Source organism: Chelonus insularis, unplaced genomic scaffold (genome assembly GCF_013357705.1).
Source record: "Chelonus insularis isolate UGA/USDA-ARS -01 unplaced genomic scaffold, ASM1335770v1 contig_53_pilon, whole genome shotgun sequence".
NCBI lineage: Eukaryota > Metazoa > Arthropoda > Insecta > Hymenoptera > Braconidae > Chelonus > Chelonus insularis.
The window spans coordinates 19,112-46,262 of NW_023276631.1; the positions used below are offsets into that span (position 1 = coordinate 19,112).

Below are 27,151 nucleotides of genomic sequence, written 5' to 3' on the forward strand. Positions count from 1 at the left end.
TTTAAAAAGTCATTTTGTAGATGAAAATTTACGATAACTTTTTTTTGCAATCAATTTTTACTTAATCTGAAAAAGTAGCTAGTTAAAAAAAATGTTATAACACGTGGCTTAATTTTTAAGTATTATATCCAGAAATCTTCTATCAATAGAGAACACATAAGGAGTTCCCATCTGAGTGTAAGACCTGAACCGCAGCTAAACCGAGTGAACCATCTACATTATCATCAGGGCAGTGACTCTCACAGACTACTAAGCGAGTCCTGAGAAATCAGAGATCGTTTTTTATATGAGAGCATGCATTATCATCAAAAACAGCCCCCTCCTTCTGGCCTGTACAAAAATGTGCGCCAGACATAAATAACGACAATGATGAAATTAAAAAAGTCCTAAAATCATTAAACGCCAATTATTTGAATCTGTTATATCCGACTAAATATTCGTTCACCACGTGTCCCTTATTTCTTTTTCTGTTTCCCCCTTTCCTCTTTCCTTCTACTTTTAGCATAGGATCTAGACCGCTGACCAGCATTTTTCTTTTCCGTCGACGATGGTCAGCTCTTTCCCAAGCCTTTTGACTTGTGGCGGGGCCCAGGGCCCCAAACTGCAGACGGTGCGCATTTTTTCCGTTTTGTTCTGTGGACTGGGAGTTTCCCAGCTTAATCAGCTTGAGAAACTTTCCAGTTCACCAGAAATCGCGCATACATAAAATGACGACTCAATCCTTACAAAGCAATATTTTGTTAGGTCGTTGTTTATGTCGGCTGCTGACATTCAAACCGGTGCAGGGTTACTTCCGGCGACTCTGTTTACACTCGGCCACTTCGTAGACCAAACAGCTCTTATCAAGGCTTTTCGTCGAAGACCACAGACCCGTCAAGACAGCCCGCGTATCTAGCATCGCGTAGAACTAAAAAAGATTTATTCTATCTTCAGTCGTTACAATAATCTCTCCCGAGACGCAGTAACGCGTATCAAAAAATCTCAACTTGTGAATTAACCTAACCGTTTAAGGATAGGGATGATTGTGCCGGAACAGAGCAATCGGAAGTCAGGTGTTATAAAAAATAAAGTATCTTTATTTTAAGCACTAACAGGTACACTAAGTATACTGACAAACTTGTGTTGTTAGCTAGGAAGACTAAATGTCGCTCAAAATCACTGAATGTCTATTTTTAATTATTGAATCTGAATTGAATGTCTAAAAAATACTCAACTTGGTGTGTCCGGTATTATTGACCTTCCACACGAGCTCAGCACGCTTCTCAAGTTGAGCAAGAATGTGATTGTGCACGTGGCGTTAGCTTATCAATGCAATGCAAAATAAATTTGATGAAATGTCTTGAATATACAATGAAATATCGTGAAATATTACTTGATTATAGATTTAGAATAAAACCTGAATGTTTCTGATGATTTACAATAGCACTAGTACTGATGATTGACTCAAACTTGTGAGATTTGTTAAGAATGAATAAGAATGGCGTGTACACGTGAACGAGAACAGTGAAAGAATGGCGACAGGAACTTCATTAGTCAACAGGGACACTGAAAATTAGTCAAATGATTGACTAAATTAAGAATTATTGATTGTTCGGTCGATTGGTTATCGACCCAGCCCCAAGATGGCCGCCGAAGTTCCTGTCAACTGGCATATTCAAACTGAGAATTAATTAATTCTCAACATGCCGCCCGCCATAAGCAACTGGTTAATGATTGTCTTCTGGTTGATTCTGCTGCTGGGCTTCAGGAGTTGGATTGATCGGTAGAATAGCTAGCTTGACGATTGGTCTGACCAACGTCGTTGTTGGTGTCTTCACCGTTGCTACTCGTGGCAGCCCGTCTTGCCCTGGGTGCAATTGTATGATCCTCACGAGTGGCCATTTCGTGGGGGGAAATCTTTCATCAGTTAGCAAGGCTAATGCACCAACTTGAATTGTTCTGTTCCTGAAAAACCACTTAGAAATAGCTTGTAATTTTTGTAAGTAAGATTGTGACCACCTGTACCATAACTGCTGTGATTGTCGTTGAATCATCCACCATCGATTTTGAATTGAATGTGCAGGTTCTGAGGTTGATGGTTCAGGAACAGTGTTGAGTGCTGACCCAATAAGAAAGTGTCCAGGAGTGAGTGCTTGAATGTCTTCTGGGTCATCACTGATTGGCTCTAGAGGTCTTGAGTTGAGAATGGCTTCTATTTGTGTCAGTAGTGTGGTGATCTCTTCAAACGTGAAGAGCGATTCTTTTACTGTTCTCGTCGAATGAAATTTAAGTGATTTCACTACTGACTCCCACTTGCCACTGATGTGTGGTGCTGCAGGTGGGTTGAATGACCATTGACTGCCGTTGGTGATGATGAATCTAGAGATGACCTCATGCTCTCTGGTGAATTGTGTGAATAATTTTTTGAGTTCTATATCAGCTCCTATGAAATTTCTGCCACAGTCAGAATAGATTGTCTGGCATAATCCTCGTCTAGAGGTGAATCTCCTGTAGGCAGCAATGAATGCTTCAGTTGAATAGTCACTAACTGCTTCCAAATGAACTGCAGAAGTTGACATGCAGACAAATACACAGACCCAAGCTTTTCTAGTCTTGGCTCCTCTGCCTGATGATGTTTTGATTATGAATGGCCCAGCATAGTCTATGCCAGTATGAGAGAATGGCCGTGAAGGAGTGATACGTGATTGTGGCAATTGGCCCATGAGTTGTTGTGCTCTTATGCCTCTTTGTCGAGCACATTCGATGCACTGAAGAATGAATGTCTTTACTGGAGCTCTTCCACCTATGATCCAGTAATGTTGTCTAATTGTTGTGAGTGTAAGTTGAGTGCCACCATGTAGTGTGGTTAAATGATAATGTCTAATAACAAGAGTGGTGAATGGTGAATGTCGAGGTAAAATTGATTGATGTTTTGAATCATGACTCAACTGAGCATGCTGAAGTCGTCCTCCTACTCGTAGAACTCCTTCTGAGTCAACGTATGCTGTGAGTCTGTCGAATGAATGGTTTGGTGGAAGATGGTGATTGTTGGATAAAGTCCTGATTTCTTGGTGAAAATGTGCTGCTTGAGTAGACTTTATCCAGAAGATTCTCGCTTTTTCGATGTCAACTGTTGTGATTGATGCTTAAGGACTGGTAACTGGTGAATGTCGAAGTTTTGAAGTGAATTTAATGATTAAGGCGGGATTCTAAGTAACTTGTTGAGCGTAGAATATCTGTTAACCAAGTCCCATTATTGTATCTTGAATTGCTGCTATGAGTGAAATTCCAGGACGAGCTTTTAAGTTACAAGCCTCGTCAGCTGGTGGTGAATTTACTGGCCAGTTTTCTTGATTTTCAGCTAACCAGGTGGGTCCCCTCCACCACAGCGAGTAATCTTTTAATTGATTGGCTGTGATGCCTCTTGAAGCACAGTCCGCTGGATTTTCCTTGCCAGAAATGTGGTGCCAGTGCGCGTCCGCAACTAGTTCTTGAATTTGCACTACTCTGTTCCTGACAAAGTCCTTTCAGCGTCCTGCATTTGAATTGATCCATGAATGAGTGATTGAAGAGTCCATCCATAAGTGAATTGAATGTATGTTCACTCTGTGAAGTGTAGCTCGAACATGCTTTGTGAGTTTTGCTAGAATTAACGCAGCAGTTAACTCTAGCCTGGGGATCGTGATTTGTTTGATTAGTGCTACTTTAGTTTTCGCACAGATGAGTGTGATTTTGGGCCCTGTGGACGGTGAATTGAATTTGAGATAGATTTGCTGCAGCCATCGCAAGCTGTGAAGCATCAGAGAATCCATGAATTTCGACAGTTGAATGTCTGGTTGTGTGAATCCATCGTGGAAGTGAGATCTCATGAAGTTGAGTAAATTCTTCTCTGATGATCAGCCAGCGATTGATGATTGATTGTAGGACTGGTTCGTCCTAGCTGAGGTTGTGTAACCAGAGTTCTTGAAGGAGCATCTTAGCTCTGATTGTGATTGGTGACACAAACCCCAAAGGATCATAAATTTGAGCTACTTCTAAAAGAATGAGGCGTTTTGAATATGTTGACTCATGGGTGACTGATTTTGATGTGAATGTGTCTGAGCTTGGATTCCATTGAAGTCCAAGAATCTTTGTAGTGCGGTCTTCGAAGGTGATTTTTTATTGATGACTGAAGATTGTGACGTTATTTGGAGAAGTGATTGACTATTTGATTGCCATTTGCAAGGGGGACGCGCCCGCCTTGCACCATTGATTAACTCCTTCGTATCCTTCATGAATGTCTGTAGAGATTGTTGTATTTAGTCTCGTTGGTTGATCTCCTCAACTGACGCCTCAAGCATCGATACGCAGTTGTATAGGAGTACAAGAGCTGCAGGTGAATAAATGAGTGGAATTCAAAACAATGTATCGTCCTGATGACTGTCTAGAATGTGTTGATTTAAAGAAATCTTCACACTGTTGGTCCAAGGATGATAATTGATGTTGATTTGACATAGGAACTTCTTTTAGACCCAGAATTTTGTTAGCAACTCTTGAATGTCTTCATGTTCTTGATTGTAGTAGCATGATGATTAATAGTGATTGACTGATGATTTTGGTGCTACTGGACCAAGAATTAGCCAACCAAGATCGAAAGTTGAGCTATCGAAGCTGTTGGAGATGAAAATGATATGTTGTTTGATGATTTGTCCATAACGTCAGCTCCAAGTAGAATGTCTATTGATTGTGGAATATTGATGTTGGATCTGCAGTTTTATCCATGAAATGAGTCCAATGATTTTAGAATAATTGCATGGCACCTTTGAAGTCATGCTGTCAACTAGTTTCATTATGTGAGCTCGAATGTGTATTGAATGACTGAATGTTAGAGACTGTAGCTCACAGAAGACTACACCTGTTTTTTGAGTGAATTTAGATCTTCCTATCCTCTTATGTGATTGTCTGATGGCGTTTTTTCAGTTGTAGCAGATTGGCTATTGAGTTGTGATTAGTGTTAGCTCTGATCCAGGATCTATGAGCACTCGTGCAATGTAACTCCCTGTAATGTGAATTGGCTTGACTTTTGCTGTTGCTAACAGCGTGAATGATCATCATGTAGATGACTTGGAATTGTTTTGACCTGAGCAGATTGCTCCCGTCGATGATTGTCTACTAAGTGAGTTGATTTAACGTCACTTGATTGATGATTTTGTGTGCTGATAGCATACTAGTTGGATGTTGATTGATTGTCTTGTGGTCATTCTGACCTTTGAATGTCTAGATGATTTGCTGCTTCTGAACTTGTCCTTTGGACCATTCAACTGAACCTCAACCCTCCTGAGGCCCGAAACCTCATGTGCTAGGTCATCAGTCAGTTTGACCTCTCCAGAGAGTCCATCAGCAAGCTTGAATGTCTGTGTTGATGATGATTGATTTTCGAAGACTGCTTCGCCTCCTCATTGCTGTGAAGTTGAAGGCTGAGTGTCTGATGATGCTGTTGTGATGATTGTGTCCTGGAAGACGCCTTGATTGTTGTTGCGTGATGATTGTCTGAAAGTAGTGAATGAGACATGGTGTGATGTTTGAGTTGACTCCTTGCATCGGTTGTTATTGGTGCGGCTGGTGTGTTTGTCTTCCAAGACAATTCCTGTAAGTTTTTTGTTGTCTACCGTCCTCAGGCGTTGCTCAGAGGCACGCTCTGTATCTGGGCAGACTACGATAAAAAGTGACCACCATTGCAGCAGTCATCAAATGAATCTACGCTCACTGTAGTTGAATGCGATGAGCGTTGTTGATGTCTGATTTGATTCGTGCTCCAGTTTCTCCAACTACGAATCCGAGCCAAGAGGAAGTCATGGAACTCTGAGTAAGTAGGTATCCGCTCAGATCATTATCCTGAGTTTCCCAGAGCTCACGAGTGTGTTGATCATGTGTTTGAGGAATGTGAAATATGAGAATTGTATCCCAATTCTCAGTGATTGTCCTAATAGCTTGAGTAAGTCCAATGAATTGTCTACGATGTGAGTAAGGATGAATCTTGGCTGATGTAGTGGAGCTCTTTTGACTCAGCAAACTGGCTGAAGAGTTTTTCCAGTGAACATTAATGAGCCTCTGCGATTCTCGTACCTGGACTTGAGTGTCGACATGCTTTAGTGAATGATCTTCGTGTGAGGAGGTTCTCTACCAGAGAAGAGCTGGACCTGAAAAGAGCTGATTTGAGATAATTGAATTTGATTACCTCATCCAGACCAGGTGATTGGCTATCATGGACTCGAATTGATCTCTGACTGACAACCAGGAGGCACTAGTTCCATGAAAATTTGGGCACTGACAGCTTAGGAAGTCGGGCTAAAGCTTGTGCGACGTCGATGCACCACTGGTGATGTTGATTGTGCTGGAGGTTCCGTGGAAGCACTTAGCGGATATCATGAAGAAGTCTGAGACTGATTGGTGTGAATGTATCAAAGACATCATCCACACATGTACGGATGATGAAATTGAGATGGTGGGCCAACCTCCTCGAGCACTTGATGTTCTGAATTGAATGACTCGTGCAACGCTGTGAGTTGTTTCTCCAGCGAGAGTCTTTCTTTTAGTGATTGTCTGTTGTGGTCTTTGATTTGCTGAGTGAATGACTGGCTAAGCGTAGCCGAGCCATTTGAGACTTCGATCTTGAGGTCAATTGATCGGTAGACCAGGATTTGATGGTGTGTTGTCTGTATTGTGCTTTAGTTTTCGATCTCCGTTGTGGGCTGGAGATCTGGCTCCTTCTTGTGATCAGTGTGGAACTACCAAACTCCTCTACGCCATCGTCAGGAGTCACGCTGATTGTGGTTGAGGCTTTGGGTCTTGGACTCTTGGTCCTCACTCTCTTTTGTTGTCGGCCATTTTGTGCACTAACACTTATTGTCTGCGTCTTCACTTGTGCACCAAATTTTAGTACTTCACAACCGAGAGCTCTGATCCGGCTCGAAGGACCATAAATGTTGAGAAAATCTCAACTTGTGATTAACCTACCGTATGGATAGGGATGATTGTGCGGAACAGGCAAACGGAGTCAGGTTTTATAAAAAATAAAGTTCTTTATTTTAAGCACTAACAGGTACACTAAGTATACTGACAAATTTGAGTTTGTTAACATAGGAAGACTGAAGTCGCTCAAAATCACTGAATGTCTATTTTAATTCTTGATTGAATTGAATGTCTCAAAAAACTACTCAACTGGTGTGTTCGGTATATTGACCTCCCACCGAGCTCACACGCTTCTCAAGTTGAGCAAGAATGTGATTGTGCACGTGGCGTTAGCCTATCAATGCAATGCAAATGAATCTTGATGAATGTCTTGAATTACACTGAAATCTTGAAATATTTCTGATTTAGTTTTAGACTGTAACTGATGGCTCTGATGTTTTCAATGCACTAGTACTGATGATGACTCAAACTTGTAAGATTGTGAGATGAATCAGAATGCGTGTACACGTGAACGAGACGTGCAGAAAGCGACAGGAACTTCATTAGTCAAAAGGACACCGAAAATAGCAATGAGTGACTAGATAAAGAATTTATTGATTATTGGGTCGATTGTTATCGACCCAGTCTCATATGGCCGCCGAAAGTTCCTGTCAGCTGGCAAATTCAAACTGAGAATTAATTAATTCTCAACAGAAACAAAAAAATTTTATGTTAGTAACATTTTTTTTAATAAAATAAAAAAATTCGCATTGAAATAACTCGCATAGATCTTGTAAACTTTCCATAAAGAATTATTGAAATTGGGTCGGTTGGTGAAATTCGAATTTCCATCATATCTCGAAATTTCAAGATATTTGCAAGCATCAAGCTAATTTTCAGAAAAATCTATAATAGATTTTATACGTATGTGTACGCATGTATTTATGTATGTACGTATTCCAGCATTTTTTTTTTACTTCGATATCTCAAGAACGGATTGAGAAATATGAAATTCAGCTAAAATTTTTTCGAAGGATATTGTTATGGAAAAAATCTGAAAAAAGTTTTTAATAATAAATAATGGTAAGGCATAGGAAAAATAAGAAAAAACAATTAAATCTTTGATCATTTGCTAATGAAATGTTTCTACATTAAAATTAAACGTAAATAAATAAACAATTATAAGATATCATCAATTATAAATTCCGAAATCACTTTTAGATAGGTACAAGAGGTTAGGTACTATCGATTACGTGCGGGTCTTTAGTTCTCCTCTCTAATGCTATGATCTTGGTATTGCGTGTCGATCGGTAGACTATCCATCCATACAACGTAGTGGCACACCAGACCTTTATATTGAGTCTCTCATCTTGCGATTTAGTCAGAGGTGTCTCGGCCAGGGATCAGGGCTCCGACCCCACCTCGCGCCTGACTAGACGAGCTTATCCTGCCGGCACCGAACTCCCTCAGGTTTGAGGGTGCGCCTGGGCGCTGCAGCCGTCCGTCATTATTTCCAGTCGTCTCAGGATTCGGGACGAACCAAGGATGACCGCTTTCTGCATACGAGCGCGAGAATCTCATGCCGCTACGCCGCAAGACTAGGTATTGTCGAAGCTCTGTCAGGAAAGCGATCCCTCATCCTCGAGGGCGCCATATCACGTCGGACTATCACGTGCGCCGTGTGTTCGGGCTAGGCCAGGTTCTCCATGGAGCCTCCATGAGACTCTCTGTAGCGTCCTGTTTACTCTCTTCTCTCGGCACCGTTATATTTGTCTCGGCGGGGCTGCGAACTCAATGTAATATTACGTGCTTGCGTGGTATGGTCGAAAGAGTAATATCCGGCTTATTGTGTTCAATGCGTTGAGGCGTAGAGACTTTATTGGGTAAGTGGTCATTCCAGAGCATTTTTGCTCTCCGTTCTCAACGACTGCACTCAATTTCACAGCACATCGAGGCTCGTGCACTGGTGTCTCGTCCTGATCCATAACAGTGCGAATGGTGGTAATACAGCACTCTCTAGAGCTGCGTTATTGCCGGTGTATGTAGGCTGAGGCGCGCAATATCGGCCAAGCCGATAATACATGGAATAGCGCGTCATCTACATCACCGTGGAACTCGCCTCTTGTGTCCTCGAGTTGCTCGTGCGTACCATCACGCCGATAGGCGAGTGGTGGAATACATACACCATCTTGGCAGGCATAATGAATCTTCGGTCTCTTGAGAATGCGGATTCAGAGCTCTCATAGACGTCATACGCCGGCTCCTATGGCTATACCTGTCATGTTGTCCACTCCAAACTCGCTAGTTCCACGCTCGCCCAGATCACGGGTAAAGTATAGGCGTTAGACAGCAGACGGGGTGATGACTTCGATTATCATGTCATCAATTTCCTCGTTTTTGATATGTCCAGATCTTAAGCTCTTTTCGGAGCCATTTGATGACCCTCCGAATGAGTATTATTATATAGCAAGGACTTGGGACACGAGCATGTTCGTGGTTTGACTTTGTTAGGGCGATTAATTCCAGGCCCCATCTTCTCTAAGTCGCACTTGTCTAGGTAAGGTAGATATCGGCGCCAGTGGCACATTCACCTTTTCCTTATCTCTCTCTTTCTCACTAGCGCGCTCTTTCCCCCTGAGCGCCGAGGCTTACGACTACTCTTACACCGAAAATTTGTGTGACGTTCATTAACTGCATCTTTATATGCAAATATCGTTTATATTGCTTACATCGATTTCATATGTATTAATAGGTAGTTATTTATATCATGCGCTTCCAATTAAACGTTAAACGAATTTTTATTAATTATTAACGGAGTTATAAAATAAGCCACGCCCCTACGCAGCGATATTTCTGCTATTCAAGATTTTTTTCGCTCGCTGTTTCACTCTACGTTCAATTGCAGCGCTCATATGTGTTCTCTCTTACTGAATGTGTCTTTTGTCACTTTTTCAATTGGGCTCCTACAGCTGCCCTCTTCTGCGTTACGTAATTGTTATCACTCTCTTTTCACGTTGACACTCATAATATTTCCTTCTCTCTTGCCCTAACCAAGAGGACATCTATGTTCTGAATAATCGAAAAAGTTCCCGCGTGTTGGTATATCGATTTAAATTAAACTCTTTTTAGGAATTATTGGTAAAGAACAGTTTTAAATGATCCATGAGACAATAAGTGTTTGTCGAAATAATTAACAACAAACGCATATGATTAAAACAAGTAAAGTCGGTTCCCGCGTGTTGCCAATCGATTTTAATAGATTCATTTGGGACTCCATGGATAAAATGATGTTTAGATGCTTGAAAGAAAAAAACAAATTATCATAAATATCCAAAATTGTTATTAACTTTTGTGATTAGCTTAACTAATGTCTTATTGTAAATATCATAATTTTTTCTACGATTTTCAAAGACCTTATTTTGTTGAACTTTCTATTTCCGAAAACTAAAAAAAACGGCTTGGCCAAAGTCATTAAAAGAGCAGAAAAACCACCTATGTAGCATAGACTACTAAAATTGTTATAAATTTTGTGGTTGGCTTTAAAATAATGTCTATTGAAAATCATATTTTCCCTCTTTTCATAAGACCTTATTTGTTGAACTTTTTTCTATTCGAAAAATAAAAACTTGCTTGCAAAGTCTTTAAAAGAGCCGGGAAAATACACCTATTGTAGTAGGAAACTACCTAAAATTTTTAAATTTTTAAATTTTTGAACTAAATAAAATATAAAAATTAAATCAATTTTAACGTGTTGTCTTGAGACAGCGCGCTCGGAGAGCGCGCGTGTGTTTCGTGTAACCTTATTGAAAAAAATCATTTATTGGAGGAAGAAGAAATGTTTTTGGAGTTTGGTGACTGTCTCCAAATTCCACTTGATCGCACGACATGTACGAACTCCACTTGCACGTATATAGAAAATCAAATATCTACGATATGAATTCTGGTGTCTATCTGTCTGTCAGGGTATACTCCCAAACCAAACGGTTTAATTATATTCGATTGCGACCAAATTTAACAGATATGATCGCGCGCGTTGTTCCTGGGCGCGTTTTCTGCTACTTGTTTGTACACTGTGAATTGTTTCTAACCTTCAATTGTTACTAAACACTTGATAAACAGGCTTGATCCACTATATTGAAGATGCTTCCAGGCAAATTTTTTACTTTTACTGAAACAATGTTATCCGACAGTGTATAATGGATAGTATAACAACATATTTCTTTTGTTCGCTACATATCTATTTGTTGTAAAAGAACAGACAGTGAGTTTACGTTCAGTTCCTTTCATTATCAGTAAGAGTGCTCCTGTAACTGGAGGAGTTACCCAGTGAACACCGGGAATGGTACATGTGATCTAACAGGAAGTAACAATGTTACGTAACTTTTTGACTTACATAGGTGACATAACAATTATATCAAACTGTGAGTTTTATGATATGTACGATTGTAGCTCTATCTTACGTTATCAGTTCCATAGCATTGATGATAGTAGTATAACGGCACACATGTGACGGCTATATTATGGTCCGCGTGACCAAAAACATGTGTACTTTGATACGTCACGAACACGTGACGCTTATGTTATGTTTATGTTAGGTCGCCCAGCCGTTTCTCCTAGTGTAACATAGCATCAATCAAAATGAAATACATCAGATATCATGTAACTTACGCTACTATGTTCATATTTATATGGACACTGCGATACTGAATTATTTTGCCTGGATATAATATTGGTGTACATAACTTAGTGAGTGGGTTGCTATATGTGTATGTATCTGCTTATTTGTAATACTAACTATGCAACATGTGTTGTAAAGAACAGGAATTGAGATTTTACGATCATGTTTCTTCTCATTCTCAGTAAGAGTGCTCCTTACCTGGAGGAGTTACCCAGTGACCACACGATCATGTAAATGTGACAGTCACAAAAATTCCATATCTAATTCCTATTCGTTTAATCTCAATATCCGTTAGTAGTAACAAAATTACAAAACTAATTGTGATAAATCTATTTTTGTAACAAATTTGACATATTTCCTCAGTTATTCTGCTCCTTTAGATTCTGATGAAGAACAGAACTCAGTATATGTAGCTGGTTCTTTCACCGTATATCGACATATTATCGTATTTTTCTGTGTACTTTCTCTCTCTTATAGATTTCAGCAATTATTTGGAATGCGGCTGACAGTCCCGAGGTTCTTTTAAAAGATCGATTTCTGCACAAATTTTGATTTTTCCTTAGTTATTCTGCTTCCCTAGATGCTGAGAACAGAACTTATGATATTATATGGTTTTAACCGTATATCCGACATTTATCGTCTGTCTGTTACTACTTTCTCTATATTGATTCAAACTTATCGGGAAGTTCGGTGACAGTGCACCGAGGTTGTCTAAAAGATCGATTCGGCAACACTTTTGAATTTTCCTAGTTATTCTGCTTCCCTAGATTCTTGAAGAACAGACACTTATTATATTATATGGTGTTAACCGTATATCGACATTTATCTGTATTTTCAACTGTTACTTTCTTTTTTTAGAGATTTCAAAATTATTTGAAGTTGATGACTGTCATCAATACGTCCTATTAATCGTGTAGGGAAGTTGGTGACAGTCACCGAAGATTCATATTCGTCACCAAACTTCACTTTGGTCGCACAATGTTACCAAACGTCCGCTTGCATGGATATATATATATCTATAGGTATAGATACTCTACGGTTACTGTTAGTCAAGAGAACTACGCTGCAATTCATCAGCTTACTATAGATAATTTCTATCAACGTACTATGGCAGTACCACGGATGGATTTGGTGATGTGAAATCTTATCAAGTTGTCCCTACTTAAAAATTGCTCCAACGCGCCTGAAGAAGTTAAGAACGTTTCACTTCAAAAAGAAGTGAAATCCGCACAATAACAGGCATCTAGGACTGCCTGTAAAACTGGCGCCAGTCCACATTGCAATGTAAAATTAGTGATAAATGGACATACAGGTAAGAGCAAAAAAACAGTGAATCAAGTAAACCGCCAAGTGAGATCTGCCGTCTTTTTTCATCTATGTTTTTACCGAACTATCGCATGTACTAGTGATCTTATAAAATTTCAGTTAATTTTGAAGTACCAAAACGATAGTGACTCATCTTAAACCACCAAAAAACTATGAAACTATGGCCCAATTTGTTTAAATCTTTCAAACGTTCCATAGATTATAGTTCGTTACAGAGAACATTTGAAACTGAATAATGGGCAGACTTAAAAATAAAGACACAATTGGTCGCCGAGTTTTACAGGCATTCCTAGATGCCTGTTTTGGTCGGATACGCACTGCGGAGAGTATCTTGATGACCAGACACGTCCGGCAAAGGAGATTGTGCCTGTCCACGATATCGGTATGACTCTCCAGCATCCAGATGGTTTATTATGCTCGCTCCGTCTATAAGTCTCGACATTATCACTCCAGTTCTGGCGATCTTTCCTTTTACTAAGTGGGTCAACTGCGCACTTTGCTCCAACCCAACATCATGCCGATTGCACTCGGTATACTCGGAAACAACCTCTAGGGCGTGTTCGCAGTCTCTCAGGACGTGCCGCGTACACCATTTCAAGTCAAGCCATATATAATCGATGTGACTTTGGTACGCGTTGCGAGACTCTGTCCGGCTTTCTAATGATCCAGGCGTTCGCGTAGAGTGACAGATAGGGCAGCGTGAGATGCAAAGGGAGGAGAGGACTCAGGGTATATATCCCGGGTAATACGCCGCTCGCTATAAATGGCACTGCTCTGGTAGACACTCTTGTTTGCACCAGATGTTACGTGATAACGTGTCTCAGAGCGCATCATATGTGCGATGCATCTCACTATTTGGCGGGTGTACTGAAAGCATCGAGCACGTAGAGGAGAAGCTCCGTGTGATGTTGTATCAATGCCTTTCTGTTCTCACTTGTCACACGTTCAAGCACGCTTGCTCCACGATGTGTTCGTTTATCTGTCTCCATACCGGTTCTATTGCGTCAAATCACTCTCGTCAAATCTTTGTAAAACAATTGTGTAGAGAGTATTTAGACATGCATAGGCGCTGTAGTTTCCGGGGTGGTCCAGATCACCACTTTGGGGATCAGCACAGTTACGCCTTCAACGAGCCATCCAGGAATGGGTGTATCGCTCCGCCGAGCTATGTTCTGAGCAAGAGACGAGCCAGATGCTGGTGGATGAGGTCAATTTCTTCCACCAGAGGTTGGGATTGCATCTGGCCGCAGGGCAGCCCATGTTTTTTGTGCCCCTTCGAGCATTCCTGACTTTATTTAACGCCATAGCGAGCTTATTTGGCCATGTGTACCTGTCCTTTAGGATCCGAACACGGCCGTGAATTCACAGGGTGATGGTCACGTCTGATACTCGCCACGATACGCCGAATTCTTGGCGATCTAGGGCCTGTGAGTATTTACAGTGATCGCATCACACTCGGAATACGAGATGCACCCTGTCGAGCCGTCTTGATCTCTAATGTGCAATCTGTTCGATGCGCTCTTCTCATGGCTTAATAACTCCGTATTGATCAGGTGTTCGTCTGTCCTGAGTAACGCCTCGAGCCAACATCCTAGACTGCATTGTTGAGTGCAAAAGATCTACACTATCTGGTACCACCCTGGGTCGAGGATCTTGGTTAGCGCTAGCTAGGTGTTCTGCAGAGAGCGTAATTTTCCGCGGAGAAAATTACCCTAACTTGGGTACCTATGATTATTATATTATTCTATTGATATTATGATTATTCCACTTTCTATAAGATATACTCTTCCTCGTTGCGATACTCAATCTAATCGTTAAGAAACGTCAACATTCTACAAAACAACTGTCCCCGTATGTCTGTACAATCATTAAATGGCAGATGTATCACATATTGTACAATTCTATAGACGCATTATTGTTTAAAGCCTGATGAAGAGACGATCTTCTGTGTCTCGAAACGCGATGCGTCAGAAAGGGCGTTGATTGTAGATGAATTGGATTTGCAGTCTCCTTCATTTGTAGAAAAGGCTACGATGTGTATCAGTATTTCATACATGTTACCATTGTACTGACGTGGGTTATTTGCGTAGATACATAGATGTTATTTATCCAAATAAATAAAATTAATGAAATTTCCGCATGCAGAGATAAATCTTTATTAAAACGTATTAAGTGATACCGTGTATGAAGATTGTTATGGAATCACTATTATGAGTCCAAATATAAAGTGCAATCATGAAAATTAGATTTTTAATAGGCGATCCTTTTTTGTATCTGATTCTGGACGTAGGAAATTTTTTAAAACCCATTGAGCGAAGATGCATCGGCCGAGTACACGTAAACAGGAACTAATGATAAATGTGAACGAATATGAGGAGAAAGCATTAGAATCATCACCACTGCGTGAACAATACACTTCAGTATAAATTTGTCTCCATCTGTATACCGGGGCCTAATTTTCTGGTGGAAATGTATAGTTGAGAAAAGCATAATTTTGTTCTACAAAAACAGAGTATATATTATGAAATATTTTGAAGGCTTTCCATAGCAGTTAATTCATTTTTATCTTACCGGAAGGACTGGACATGTCTTGAATTTATCTTTTGGTACTGCAGTGTCTAGCATGTCTGGAGCAAATGTTTATCATCAAATAGATCACATAATTCACCTTTCAACGCTGGAATTGCTTGAACCATTATATATGACATTGAGATTCATCTGTGAAGAATAAAAAAAACACATATCAAATTAATAATAAAATTAATTATATATGGGGATTTTGTATGCATTAACATAGAATGATGAATACTAGAGTAAATTTTGAAATTGAGATTGTTTTTGTTGATGACTGATGAATGTTTATAAGAACAATTCGACTACAACATATCATCCGGAAGCTCTTCATCAATGGGCGTCTCAATTGTCACTGTATCATTGTACTCTCCATTTATCTTTACGTTAATCGATTTAACATAAGGATTCGGTTGCACTTCAGGATAGCCTCCCTTATTATTAATCGTTGAATAGACTGAACAAATACATCGATCCATCAATGATTATGAATTGAAAAAGAAACAAAACAGATAATAACAGTCTAAACAACAATTAAAACTCAATAGTAAAGTTCATTTCTTAGATACGTAAAAATCAGCTTCTAACTTACTGTTCCTGAAATAAGCCAGCGAGAGCTAAAATGATTCCAAAGATAGTTAATAAAATTTCATATTGATAACAAACTGCTGTGATTACAACTTTTGAACGGAGTTCGGAATGTTATTCACTATAGATTGACTACAGTTTATTCTTCCTTTTATACTCACCATTTTTTGATATCTTCATCCGTTCATCATTTATATTTGTATAATAATATTTATATTTCTAATAGCTGCATTGTTGTAATAAAGCAGAAGTTGAGATCGATACAGAAATCATCCAAGGATGTCATGACAATCGATAAAAAAAATCCGATATTTTCAGAAAAAACAAATCTATTTTAATGAAATTGATGTTGAAAATTACCTACACAATTTTATACGATATTCTATTAATGTTATATTTTTTACAATAAAAGAAATATCCGGGTAGATTTAACTATACGATAAAACGTGTTATTATCTTCTATAAAAATCATACATGTTATGCAATCTAAATTGTGCCAAAAGACTAAGCTTTATTTCGATTGAACATTGCAAATAATTACAAATTCATAATTTCCATAAAAATATCGACAAAGCATTTGAAAAATAATAATCAATATTTTGTCATCATCGTGGAATTGTCTTTTTTGAAAGAAAATTAAATCAGAAAGTATCTGCTCAATTACTAAAAACATGAAAAAATAATATTACTATGTCAGAAATTATTTTATTCTTGATCACAAGTTGCTAGAATGAAAAATATTCATTCTTTATTTAAGTTTCATATATTCTCGAAATAAAAATATATAATCTCAAATATTAATACGCGTTTTCTATCAGCTAAGCTTCACTTATATTAAAAAACTTTTTTTTTTGACAATTAACAAAAAATTCAGAAATGATGATATGATATAATTTAATCGAGTGGAATATGATGTATTCAAAACGGAGAGCAATTTATAACCCTTCCTACTACTTAGTATTAGCAAAATTTATACCGAATTGTGTAGATACAATTATATGTATGCCCTGTTGAGTAAAAATAATTAATTTTACAGTTCACCAAAAAATTTTTTTTTTAGACTACATAGATTTTTTCAGTCCGCATCAGATCTAATTCGAACCAAAGCACATCTCATTCTGGTCTAGAGTATTTCATTAGTTTATTTACACAAGTCCGTTTCATAATAAACTAAAAATGCATCAATGCGCGATCTTATAGCGCGCTGTTCAGCATGTTGGATTTCTTGCAACAATTGTCATTTTCATGATGACAGGTATCGTCAACTGAACGATAAAATATAAGTAATTACAATTCGATAGATTTTTATATAATATGAGATTTTTAAACATATTGTTCAAGCACATACTAAAAACATTTACCGATGACTGATATTCATCTAAAAAACAAAAAAAAAACGGTATATAATAACATTTATGAATTGTAAAATTATATATCATAATATTATTTTTAAATTACTAAAATAGTTAATGTAAACAACTTATAGAAGAATAATAAGTCAATAGAATTAAAGAAAAACTCTTTAGTATTTCTTGTCCGTTATCTCATATCATATCCGTCGGTATGTCTACCAATCACTAGTTTTTTTTTAGTGGAGAAAAGAGATTATTCAGAATAATAAGATTTATTTATAGTTAACAAATGGTATATTTGATAATGGCGAAATAAATATTTAGTTATTATTATAAACCGCATATTTGAAGGTTTAGTTTGTATCAATGTGTATTAGTAATAATAATAAATATTTAATTATGTAAAATAAAAATTATATTGATTTAATGTTGTAGATGATTATACAAGACTAATATCAATTTAATAAAAAAGATTTAAGCTTTGTACTAATGAAATCTTTGAAACAAATCATTTTAAAAATAATTTAAATAAAAATATCATTCAGTACATTATTTTACGTTATTCACCAAAAAAAATAGAGAACTATAGCAATTTTGCATGCAGTTATGCCAGATAATTAATTGTATTGTAAAAATATGTTTAGGAATTTAAAAATTCGAATTGTTAACAATACAGAAATGCGTTTTTCATGATATCAAATATCAAATTGGTAAAAAAATAGAATTTAACATAAATAATATATTCCAGCATAAAATTCATCAAAGACAGGAAAAAACTTGTACGATATGCAAGTAAATTAATGTTTACTTGAAACAATTTATAACTGAGAATGATATTTACAGAACATATATATATATATCGTAGAAAAATTGTGGCCACGAGAAAGGAGTCCGCGTTGGATGGCATGTAGGGGCGTAGCTTAATCTGTATCTCGATTAATACTCAATGAATGAATCTCATTTTGGATCTTAATGAAGCTAACAGTCATTATTAATCATAATTGAAAATTATTCGTAATAGTGAATAGTTATCGAGATATTTACAACTAAACATTGCGCCGTGACGTCACGCGCAAACTTTTTAGCACAGAGTAGCGTAATACTCAGCACTGAAAATATGAGCTGTGAGAGCGCACTACTCTGACGAGGGGCGATAGTTAAATAAGGGGCAGAATGTGCAAGTGACGTGGCGCCGAGTATCTACCGCTACTCTAGGCAATTGCAATTTTGGGATACCAAAATGAATTTTAAAAGTCATTCATTTTTCTATAAATGACGGAAGAATAACAAAGAAATCAAACAGTGTAAAAAACTCATCTTTATACCTATGTGTAGCTACATTAGTGGTAGGATTTTTTTTAAACAATTTATAATTGTGGTTACTGAATTTCTAATTGAATGTCTAAAAAATGCTCAACTCGGTGTGTCCGGTATTATTGACCTCCCACACGAGCTCAGTACGCTTCTTAAGTTAAGCAAGAATATGATTGTGCACGTGTCGTTAGCCTATCAATGGAATGAATGCAAAATGAATTTCTTGTACTTTCGTGAATTTACTGTGAAATGTCTTGAAATGTTAGTTGATTTCTATCGTAAAATGAAACTGAATATTTCTGATGATTCACAATTTGACTGATGACTCAAAACTTCAAGATTTTTTTAGAAAAGAATTCGTATGACGTGTACAAGTGAACGAGAACAGAGAAAGTATGGTGACAGGAACTTCATTAGTCAAAAGAGACACTGGAAAATAGTCAAATGAGTGACTAGATTAAGAAATATTGATTATTTGGTCGATTGGTTATCGACCCAGTCCCAAGATGGCCGCCGAAGTTCCTGTCAGCTGGCAATTCAAACTGAGAATTGATCAATTCTCAACATGCCGCCCGCCATCAGCAACTGGTTGATGATTGTCTTCTGGTTGATTCTGCTGTTGGGCTTCAGGAGTTGAATTGATTGGTAGAATGGCTAGTTTGATGACTGGTATGACCAAATGAATCGATTACATATATTATCCCCGAAAAAAATCTTGAAACATAAATTTTGCAACATATCCTAACAGATTCTCCTCCTTGCAGCCGTATCTTAAAATACTGGCTCGCGCTGTTCTCCAGGTTCTCTCAATGTGTTGAGTATGAGCTCTACTATCCGGGTCAACAAAATTATAAGTGTGGTTCAATGTTAAATGTTTGAACCCTAAATATTTATAAAAAATTTAATAAATTGTACAAAACAGTAAGTACAATCGTATCAATAAATTTTTGTTTCAAAAAATCCAGAAAAATACTAAAAACAGAAAATTGACAATTACCTTCATCATTCAAGCAATCATATGCCCTTCAGCAATCTGATATTATCGTAGTCCCTGACTTAATTCTCCTTCTCATTACTTCCACAATGGACTTTTTACTCCAATCCATAGCCATGCTTCCCCCGTCCGAAGGACGAAAATTGAGTACCTCGCCCCTTTGGGCATAACTCTGGGAAATGATAACTCTACTCTCTTTGCGATGGCATTTCCCGGGACGCGTACACCTGCACCTAGAACAGGCACAGGGATACACGTAACGAGTCCGAGGCCATACAACATACCACTACGAGTCCGACCTCAATTGGTCAGTTGTACCTAGGCCTACATGTCATATTTTGACTTTGCAGCCCCAGGCACAGGGTTGGAATTTGGCCTCCTGTAGTACCAACTTTATCCGCTTTGGTCGGCGGTCGCTAACGCGTCTCGCGCTCGGCGTGTTCGACGTGCCCACATTCAGACTACCATATAGGGCAGTACGAAAGTGGGGCACGACGGATTATGGACAATAATCTTCAATCTGTCCCCGTTGTTGCGCGACATATCTTAAGGACAGAAACGTCCATGCAACCCCGGGGGCCTTCTCTCTCTTAATGCCTCCTAAAATCCATCTTTCCTAATAAGCCCACTTCGATTTCACTTCCTATGTTCAAATTCAGCCTCATCAATTTCAACAATTTTGCCCCGACCACCAATTTTCTCACTACAGTTTTTAAAAACCCACTATTCACATATAGCCTAATGTAAGATGCCCAATCATTTTATGTATTAGGTGATATCTTAAACTTATTTGTGCGTGGGATGGATTTAAGAATAAATATTGGGTAATTATTGAACAAACTTTTTCAAAACTCATCGAAGAATATGGAACCGAGTATGAGTACAAACTGACAACTTGAAATTACATTATTCAAGTTTCGCACGTTTATTTACAGTCACTTTTTTCTTTCTACGGCACTGCCAAAACATAGTCGTAGAGTTTAATCCACATAATTTACCACAACTTCCACAAAATACCTTTGACTTCATCACACTATGATTATGAGAAATTGTATTGTTTGTCTAAAGTCATTGAACATTAAAAGTGTCTTAAACGGTCATTTCACAATTAGAACACACCATTATTAATTATTACACTGATATATATTTATTAATCACGAAACTAATAAAAACTATTGCTTAATTTATTTTTACAACTTAAAAAACAAAGTACTTCCAACTTATGACAAAGGAAATAAGTTTATGACGGAGAAACATGGACGTTTTTAATTGCGAAATTTTCTTTGATTAGTATATTTTCTAGTGATCTAATTAGATGGCCTACACAATTATTATTGAAATTCTTAACTTCTGTTGCAGCGCTCTTGCAGTCAGGAAATCAATTGAATATCCTTCTTATCATTCTAATTAGATATCACTCGCAAACATTATCTCAAATGTGAAAATTGATTACAGCGCTCAAACAGTCAAATAATCGATTCAAAATATGTGTGCGCTGAATTTTTACGATAGCAGCGACATAGTGGATAAAAGATTAATGACTTTACGATCATTAACGATCGATAAAATGTAATAATTACTGACAGTAACAAAGCCATTATTACCAACATTCCGAAAATCATTTTTAAACGGTCTTGGAAATTGAACAGTTAATACAAAAACTCATATAGACAAACTTTTACGAATAATTTAGTTTTTATTAAATATTAATTCATCGAATTTTAGATTAAATAAAAAAAAATTTTTATTATTGCAATTTTTAAAACAAAAAAAATTACCCATTTCAGTATTTCAATCGTTTACATTGTTCAGTAATTGATTACTGAATAGCTAACCCCACTCGGACCATTAGGACCCATCAACGACGCCGACTTTCGCCCTTAGCAACATTTGCCATTAATACATTATTGGTAATCAATGGCATATAATAATTTCCATTGAATGTCAATGGTGAATAAATGAAGAAAGAATGGGAATTGTTTAATGATAGAATTTATCATTGACTTCAAAAGTAATTTAATGGTAAATTCTCAAAGATAATTTTTGACATTAACAATCTAATGGATATCATAAAGGATAAAGTTTAAATGGAAATTTTATCATTAGAATGAATGGTACTGAAAGGAAAATACAATGGATAAACTAATTAATATTTTTTCATTGGTTTCAAATAAATAAATATTGAACATAAAAGGAAAGCATTATTTTGAAGAAAAGATACATTTCATACTATAAAATGCATGAGTATTTATTTATTAAGAACTAGAATTTTAAAAATTACATATTTAATCTCTTTCGTAGGTATTTGCTATAGGTGTGATATATGCAACTTCATTCAAAGTTATTCGTAAATATTTTTGGGAAATATTTTTTATAAGAGTACATATTATTGCTCCTTCTTTTACTGTTTGTAAACAAATCTAATGATGTGGCTCCTATGGATTCGTCCTGTTATAACAAATTCAAATGAAGGAATTAATTCTTTTCCACAAATAAAGTGATATCGATCATTATCGAATCTAATCTCTATAATTCTGGTGATTTCCACAAATCGATTATTTTTCGAATAAACCACTGAATTATCCCTCTTTGTCAATCTTCTAGATGCTTGACCACAATAAACAATTCCTTTATAAATGAAACGTGTAAATGTAAAGACTTCATAATTAGTCGAGTTGATAATCTGTAATTCCGCAGCTATTGCATGTTTAAGATCATCATTAATTTCATGTAACTGACCTACACCTAAAATGGTTAAATATCCAGTTTGGTAATAATTTCTTACTAATTTTCGATTTTCCAGGAGATCATGAAATAAATCATTTGCAAGCTGAGAGGTATTTTCAGTAAATATTTTTTTACTTTTATAATTTAAAACGCCAGTGCGTTCATAGAAGCACATATTTGTGGAATCACTGAACGTGTACCGTTAAAAGATCTAGTTAATATTCCATTGCAATGTTCAAAAGAAAATGTCGATGTGGCCCAAAGGCCGCCCCAATCACGTACACAATCTGATACATGTAATAATATGTGTAAATTGAATGATAAGTGTTCTACACCATAAAGAAGTCCAGTAGTAGAAACAAACTTTTGAAGACATCTTTCTGCTTTATCTATATCCGTAGAGAAATTTTATCCTTTAGCAACATTCTGAAACTATAGACTAGTAAAAAACCAGTGGTCATAGTATGGTCTTTTCAAACTCCTCGAAAAATAACCAAAGAATAATATAATAATAAACTTCTCCAATCTGAAGCTTTATTTAAGCCACGTTTTTCTATAGGAGCAGGAAGTCTAGTGATTTCAGATGTAGGTTTTATATTTTTTACATTCATGGATATTTCTTGTAATGATCCATGTAATGACCAAGGTTTTTGAGAATATTGGAGTCAAAAAATAAATCGAAAAACATGCATGTGACTCCTAATTAAGTCCCATGCATATATTCGGGTGTGAAAGACCGTACTATATTAAATACCGGTAATTTAAGTAGTGGTGAAAGACCTTTGATTCCTCTAACATTTTCTTTCCTTCCGATTATAGCTGCTGCTCCATCTTCCATTAATTCATTGGCTGTTCTTAGTTGTCCAACATAGGGCATATATATGCGACAATGTCCTTTTCCTTTAAAAATTTGCATTCTTCATTGAAACATCAAAGGCAACCATATCGTCCATTGAACTGTTTGGAATATGTCATTTTACATCAGGCAACGGAGTCTACAGGAGAAATAATTGTATGTACTTTAATATTTAAAGTGGTGTCATTTCTTAATTTTATTGTAATTCCAAGTTGATGTAATTTTGTTAACTCTTCTATTACTGGGGTGAGAAATGTATCCATTCTAGGTGAACTATTTCCAATATACAATCCAGCTAATATAGTATATCTCGTCGAGTTGACAATGGTAATTCGTTTATAGATAAGAAAATTGGGCCACATTGAAGCATTTGTTGACTAAAAACACTGACTCCATCTGTATTTAACTGAAAAGTAATATCGTTCTTTCCAATAATGTTACGTTCCTGTAGATTTCGATACATTCGACCAGTTGTTACATCACTCGAATTATTTTTTGATATATTCAATTGTTTACGTAGTTCCTCATTGTTCAATAATCTATTAATTTCTCCTCAATTGGCAGAGTAAGAAAGTATTTAGTTTTATCAATTAATTGTTTTTTAACATTACGCGTTCCACACATACAAATGATTTCAGAGTGATCATTAAAAGTCAAGCCTGCTTCACATTCCATACAAAAAAAATTTTGTTTCGAAGAGTGCACTGGAAATTTGTTGGTAATTTTTAGCAGATGTATATACTGGATTTGGCATATGACAGTTAATTAGTTTTAGAAGAAGTTCTAAGCCTTTTTCAGATGTTGACTGATTCAAACGAATGCCATTATAAGAGCTTCACTTTCAGCTCGAGTAATTTGTGCTCCTTCATACAGTATTTGATCATCATTATTACTCTATAAGAAAAGTAAATGTATCTAACAATTGTTAGTGAGTATAAACTTTTCAAATTAATAAATTGCTGCAAATTTCTGTTACCTCATCGATGTGTTAAGCAAATTATTTACGTCATTTGTACGAATTCCATTGATAGTATGGTCTTCATTATTGAGCACTCGAAAACTGTTTGTGTGATTAACGCCTACATGGATTGATCTTGAGTTACCTTTTCTTCACAATTTCTGATAGACTCACTCATTTCTACTTCTGTAATGATATTATCTCTACATTATTTTGTATGTTGTTTACTTGAAGTTGTGTGGACATAACCTGTTCACGACGAACACGTGTTCTTTTTGGAATAGGAGCATCTTCAAACAGGAATCTTCGATATCATTCCCCGGGTTCATACAAACAATTACAAAAATTATCACAAAACTTATAGATGTAAACTTTTAACACTGGTAAATACTTTTTTTATGCTACAAAGTTTTTGAGTATACTACTGTGTTGACGTACGTAGTCTTTGCCGGTATGCGCAGTGAATTCACGCGCAGTTCAAGCTTGAGTCCCAACGCCACGGTTGAACAAGCTGCAGATCTTCTTAACCGTTGATATTTCTTGAATAGACGCTTTGAGTGAGTTACTTTCATGCTTATCTAAATTCATGTAATGTTATACTGATAACATGATGATTTTTTAGAATTTATTATCAGTGATTATATTTAGTTAATTTTAATCTTTCGGAATACTTAACATCAATTTCGATAAGCTTAACCTATTTTATACCGGCATTGTCAGAATAGTCATTTACCCAATATGACACCGTCATTGCGAAATAAATCGAATAAGTTAAAACAAACAAAAAAATGTGATTCAAAAATGAAAGTTCTAACATTAAGAGTGAAAAAACACCAAACAATCAGACCACTAAAAAAAATAATGATGCTCGAGATTTGAAGCCAGAAAGAAAAGATTGAATGATAGTTCTGGTGATAAAATATAACAAAAAAACAAAAATAGATGAATCTGTTCTACGAGCTCAAGTAGAATTGTTAAAACATGTTCAACCATTACTGAAAGAGTCGGCTAATAAGGAAAATGTTAATGAAAATAATATAATTGAAAATGTTTCAAAACCATGTATCACCCAATCTTCAGTAATAAATAATTACTTCATTTGCAAAAACAAAACCGGTTATTGAAAAATCAAAATAAACGACTTCTTGATATAATATACCATTCGGAGTGTAAGTTATTATTTACAATATTTCAAATCATAATTTAGAATGTGTAATTTTATTTCATAAAAATATATTATGATTTCCTTAATACAACTATACTATTTATTCTTTCTACAGCTATCAGACAGATGTCGAAGAAACAGCTCAGATAAAGTTTATACTGCAAAATTTTAATAAAAAATTAAAAGAACTATCACAAATGATAATCACAGCGACTCGAGATAATAGAACTTCTCGAAACGCAAAAAAATTGATTAAAATTAATGATCATGAAGGAATAGCGGTTTGTAATCGAAACTTCTGAGGATAGAAGAAATTCATCTAATAATAATGATCTATGTAATACTGCAAATAGTGACAATACAAATGAGAATGAAAAGGTGGAAAATATCCGCATCAAACATAAATGACTTAGGTGATGAGCCACAAGATGAGTCTTTCGATGAAAAGAAGATAGTAATCACAGATGTGCAGTTTTAAACAATACTCTACAAAATTACTGCCAGAAAATGTAAGTTTTATGGTTTTTTATTTAGTACTTTTTTGTGTTGATAATAATACTCTTATTATATTCCTTTTATATGTACATAGGAAACAGTGGACTTATAACTTTGGTGGAACTTTGATTGCAAGAAAACACTGAATATGTTGTGTTAGTAAACCATCGAAGCTGGTAACTGATTAATGACGTATAGTCTCAGTCGAAGAGATGGCTGAGTCATCTCTTAGCGGTGAAATACCAAATATCATAAAAACGCGCGACCGATTGAATTAAAAGAAAAAAAAACTGGACTTTAAAGAGTGGACGCAATTATAGGTATTTTTAAAGTCAATATTTATATTCAATTGTCCTTGAATTATTTATAAGATCTTATATACTTTACCTACTTTTTCTATAGAATACGTTCAGAAAATTCCCCTGACGCAACTCGTGGAAAAAATAAAATCCACAATCCAAGAAAATGAAATATGAGTCGCACAAGAAGTTTGGTGTCAATTTAAAGTACCAAAAAGGAGAAAAATGATGTCATGAGCAATGGAATATTATTTTTACGTTATTAGTATTTACAAGAACAAAATATTAATATTTTAAAATTAACTGCAATTGATGTAAGCGACATGTTATATATTCTGTGAACAGTTGGATTATACGTTTTATACTTTGTTAAAGACGACTAGCAACTTTTCTGATTTAAAAAAATTTATTACTAATAGAATTAAACTAGAGCTACGCCTATCATTCAGTAATTCAGCTCTTAGAAAGCTCTTAAATAACATGCTCATTATTATATTCATACAAATTTTTCAATTAATATTCACTATTTTAAATTCATTACGACAAATAAAACTCAAAAATAGAATCAGCTATTTGGCAATAATCTGAACATTAATGCATAATAAACGGTTCTTTCATGACAGATAACATGTTAATACCACGTATAATGATCATATTATTATATAATAATATAAATACATGTATAACAATGGTACTAACACTCGTAAGACTAATGTACTATTAATGGTAAAACCAATGGGTCACTACAAATGTAGACCAATGGTACTATCAATGGTAATACCAATGGTACTATCAATTGTAATACCAATGTTGATACTAATGGAAAAAAATATCCTTGGCAAAGGTCCATTCATTTCCATTGCTAAATGGCATGGAATCAATGGTACTTTCTTAAGGGAATCAATGGTAAATGTGTGCT

At 36.2% G+C, this 27,151-nt stretch overlaps 1 protein-coding gene across 1 annotated transcript; it reads right to left on the minus strand.

The window, feature by feature from the left end:
* Positions 1-1,706: 1,706 nt before the first annotated feature.
* On the minus strand, positions 1,707-23,336 carry LOC118070155 (uncharacterized). The gene is made up of 3 exons (XM_035088587.1): positions 23,214-23,336; positions 3,224-3,428; positions 1,707-3,109 (listed from the first exon to the last, which is right to left on the minus strand). The coding sequence occupies exons 1-3, from the start codon at positions 23,334-23,336 to the stop codon at positions 1,707-1,709; spliced, it is 1,731 nt and encodes a 576-aa protein (XP_034944478.1).
* Between the last annotated feature and the right edge of the window lie 3,815 nt (positions 23,337-27,151).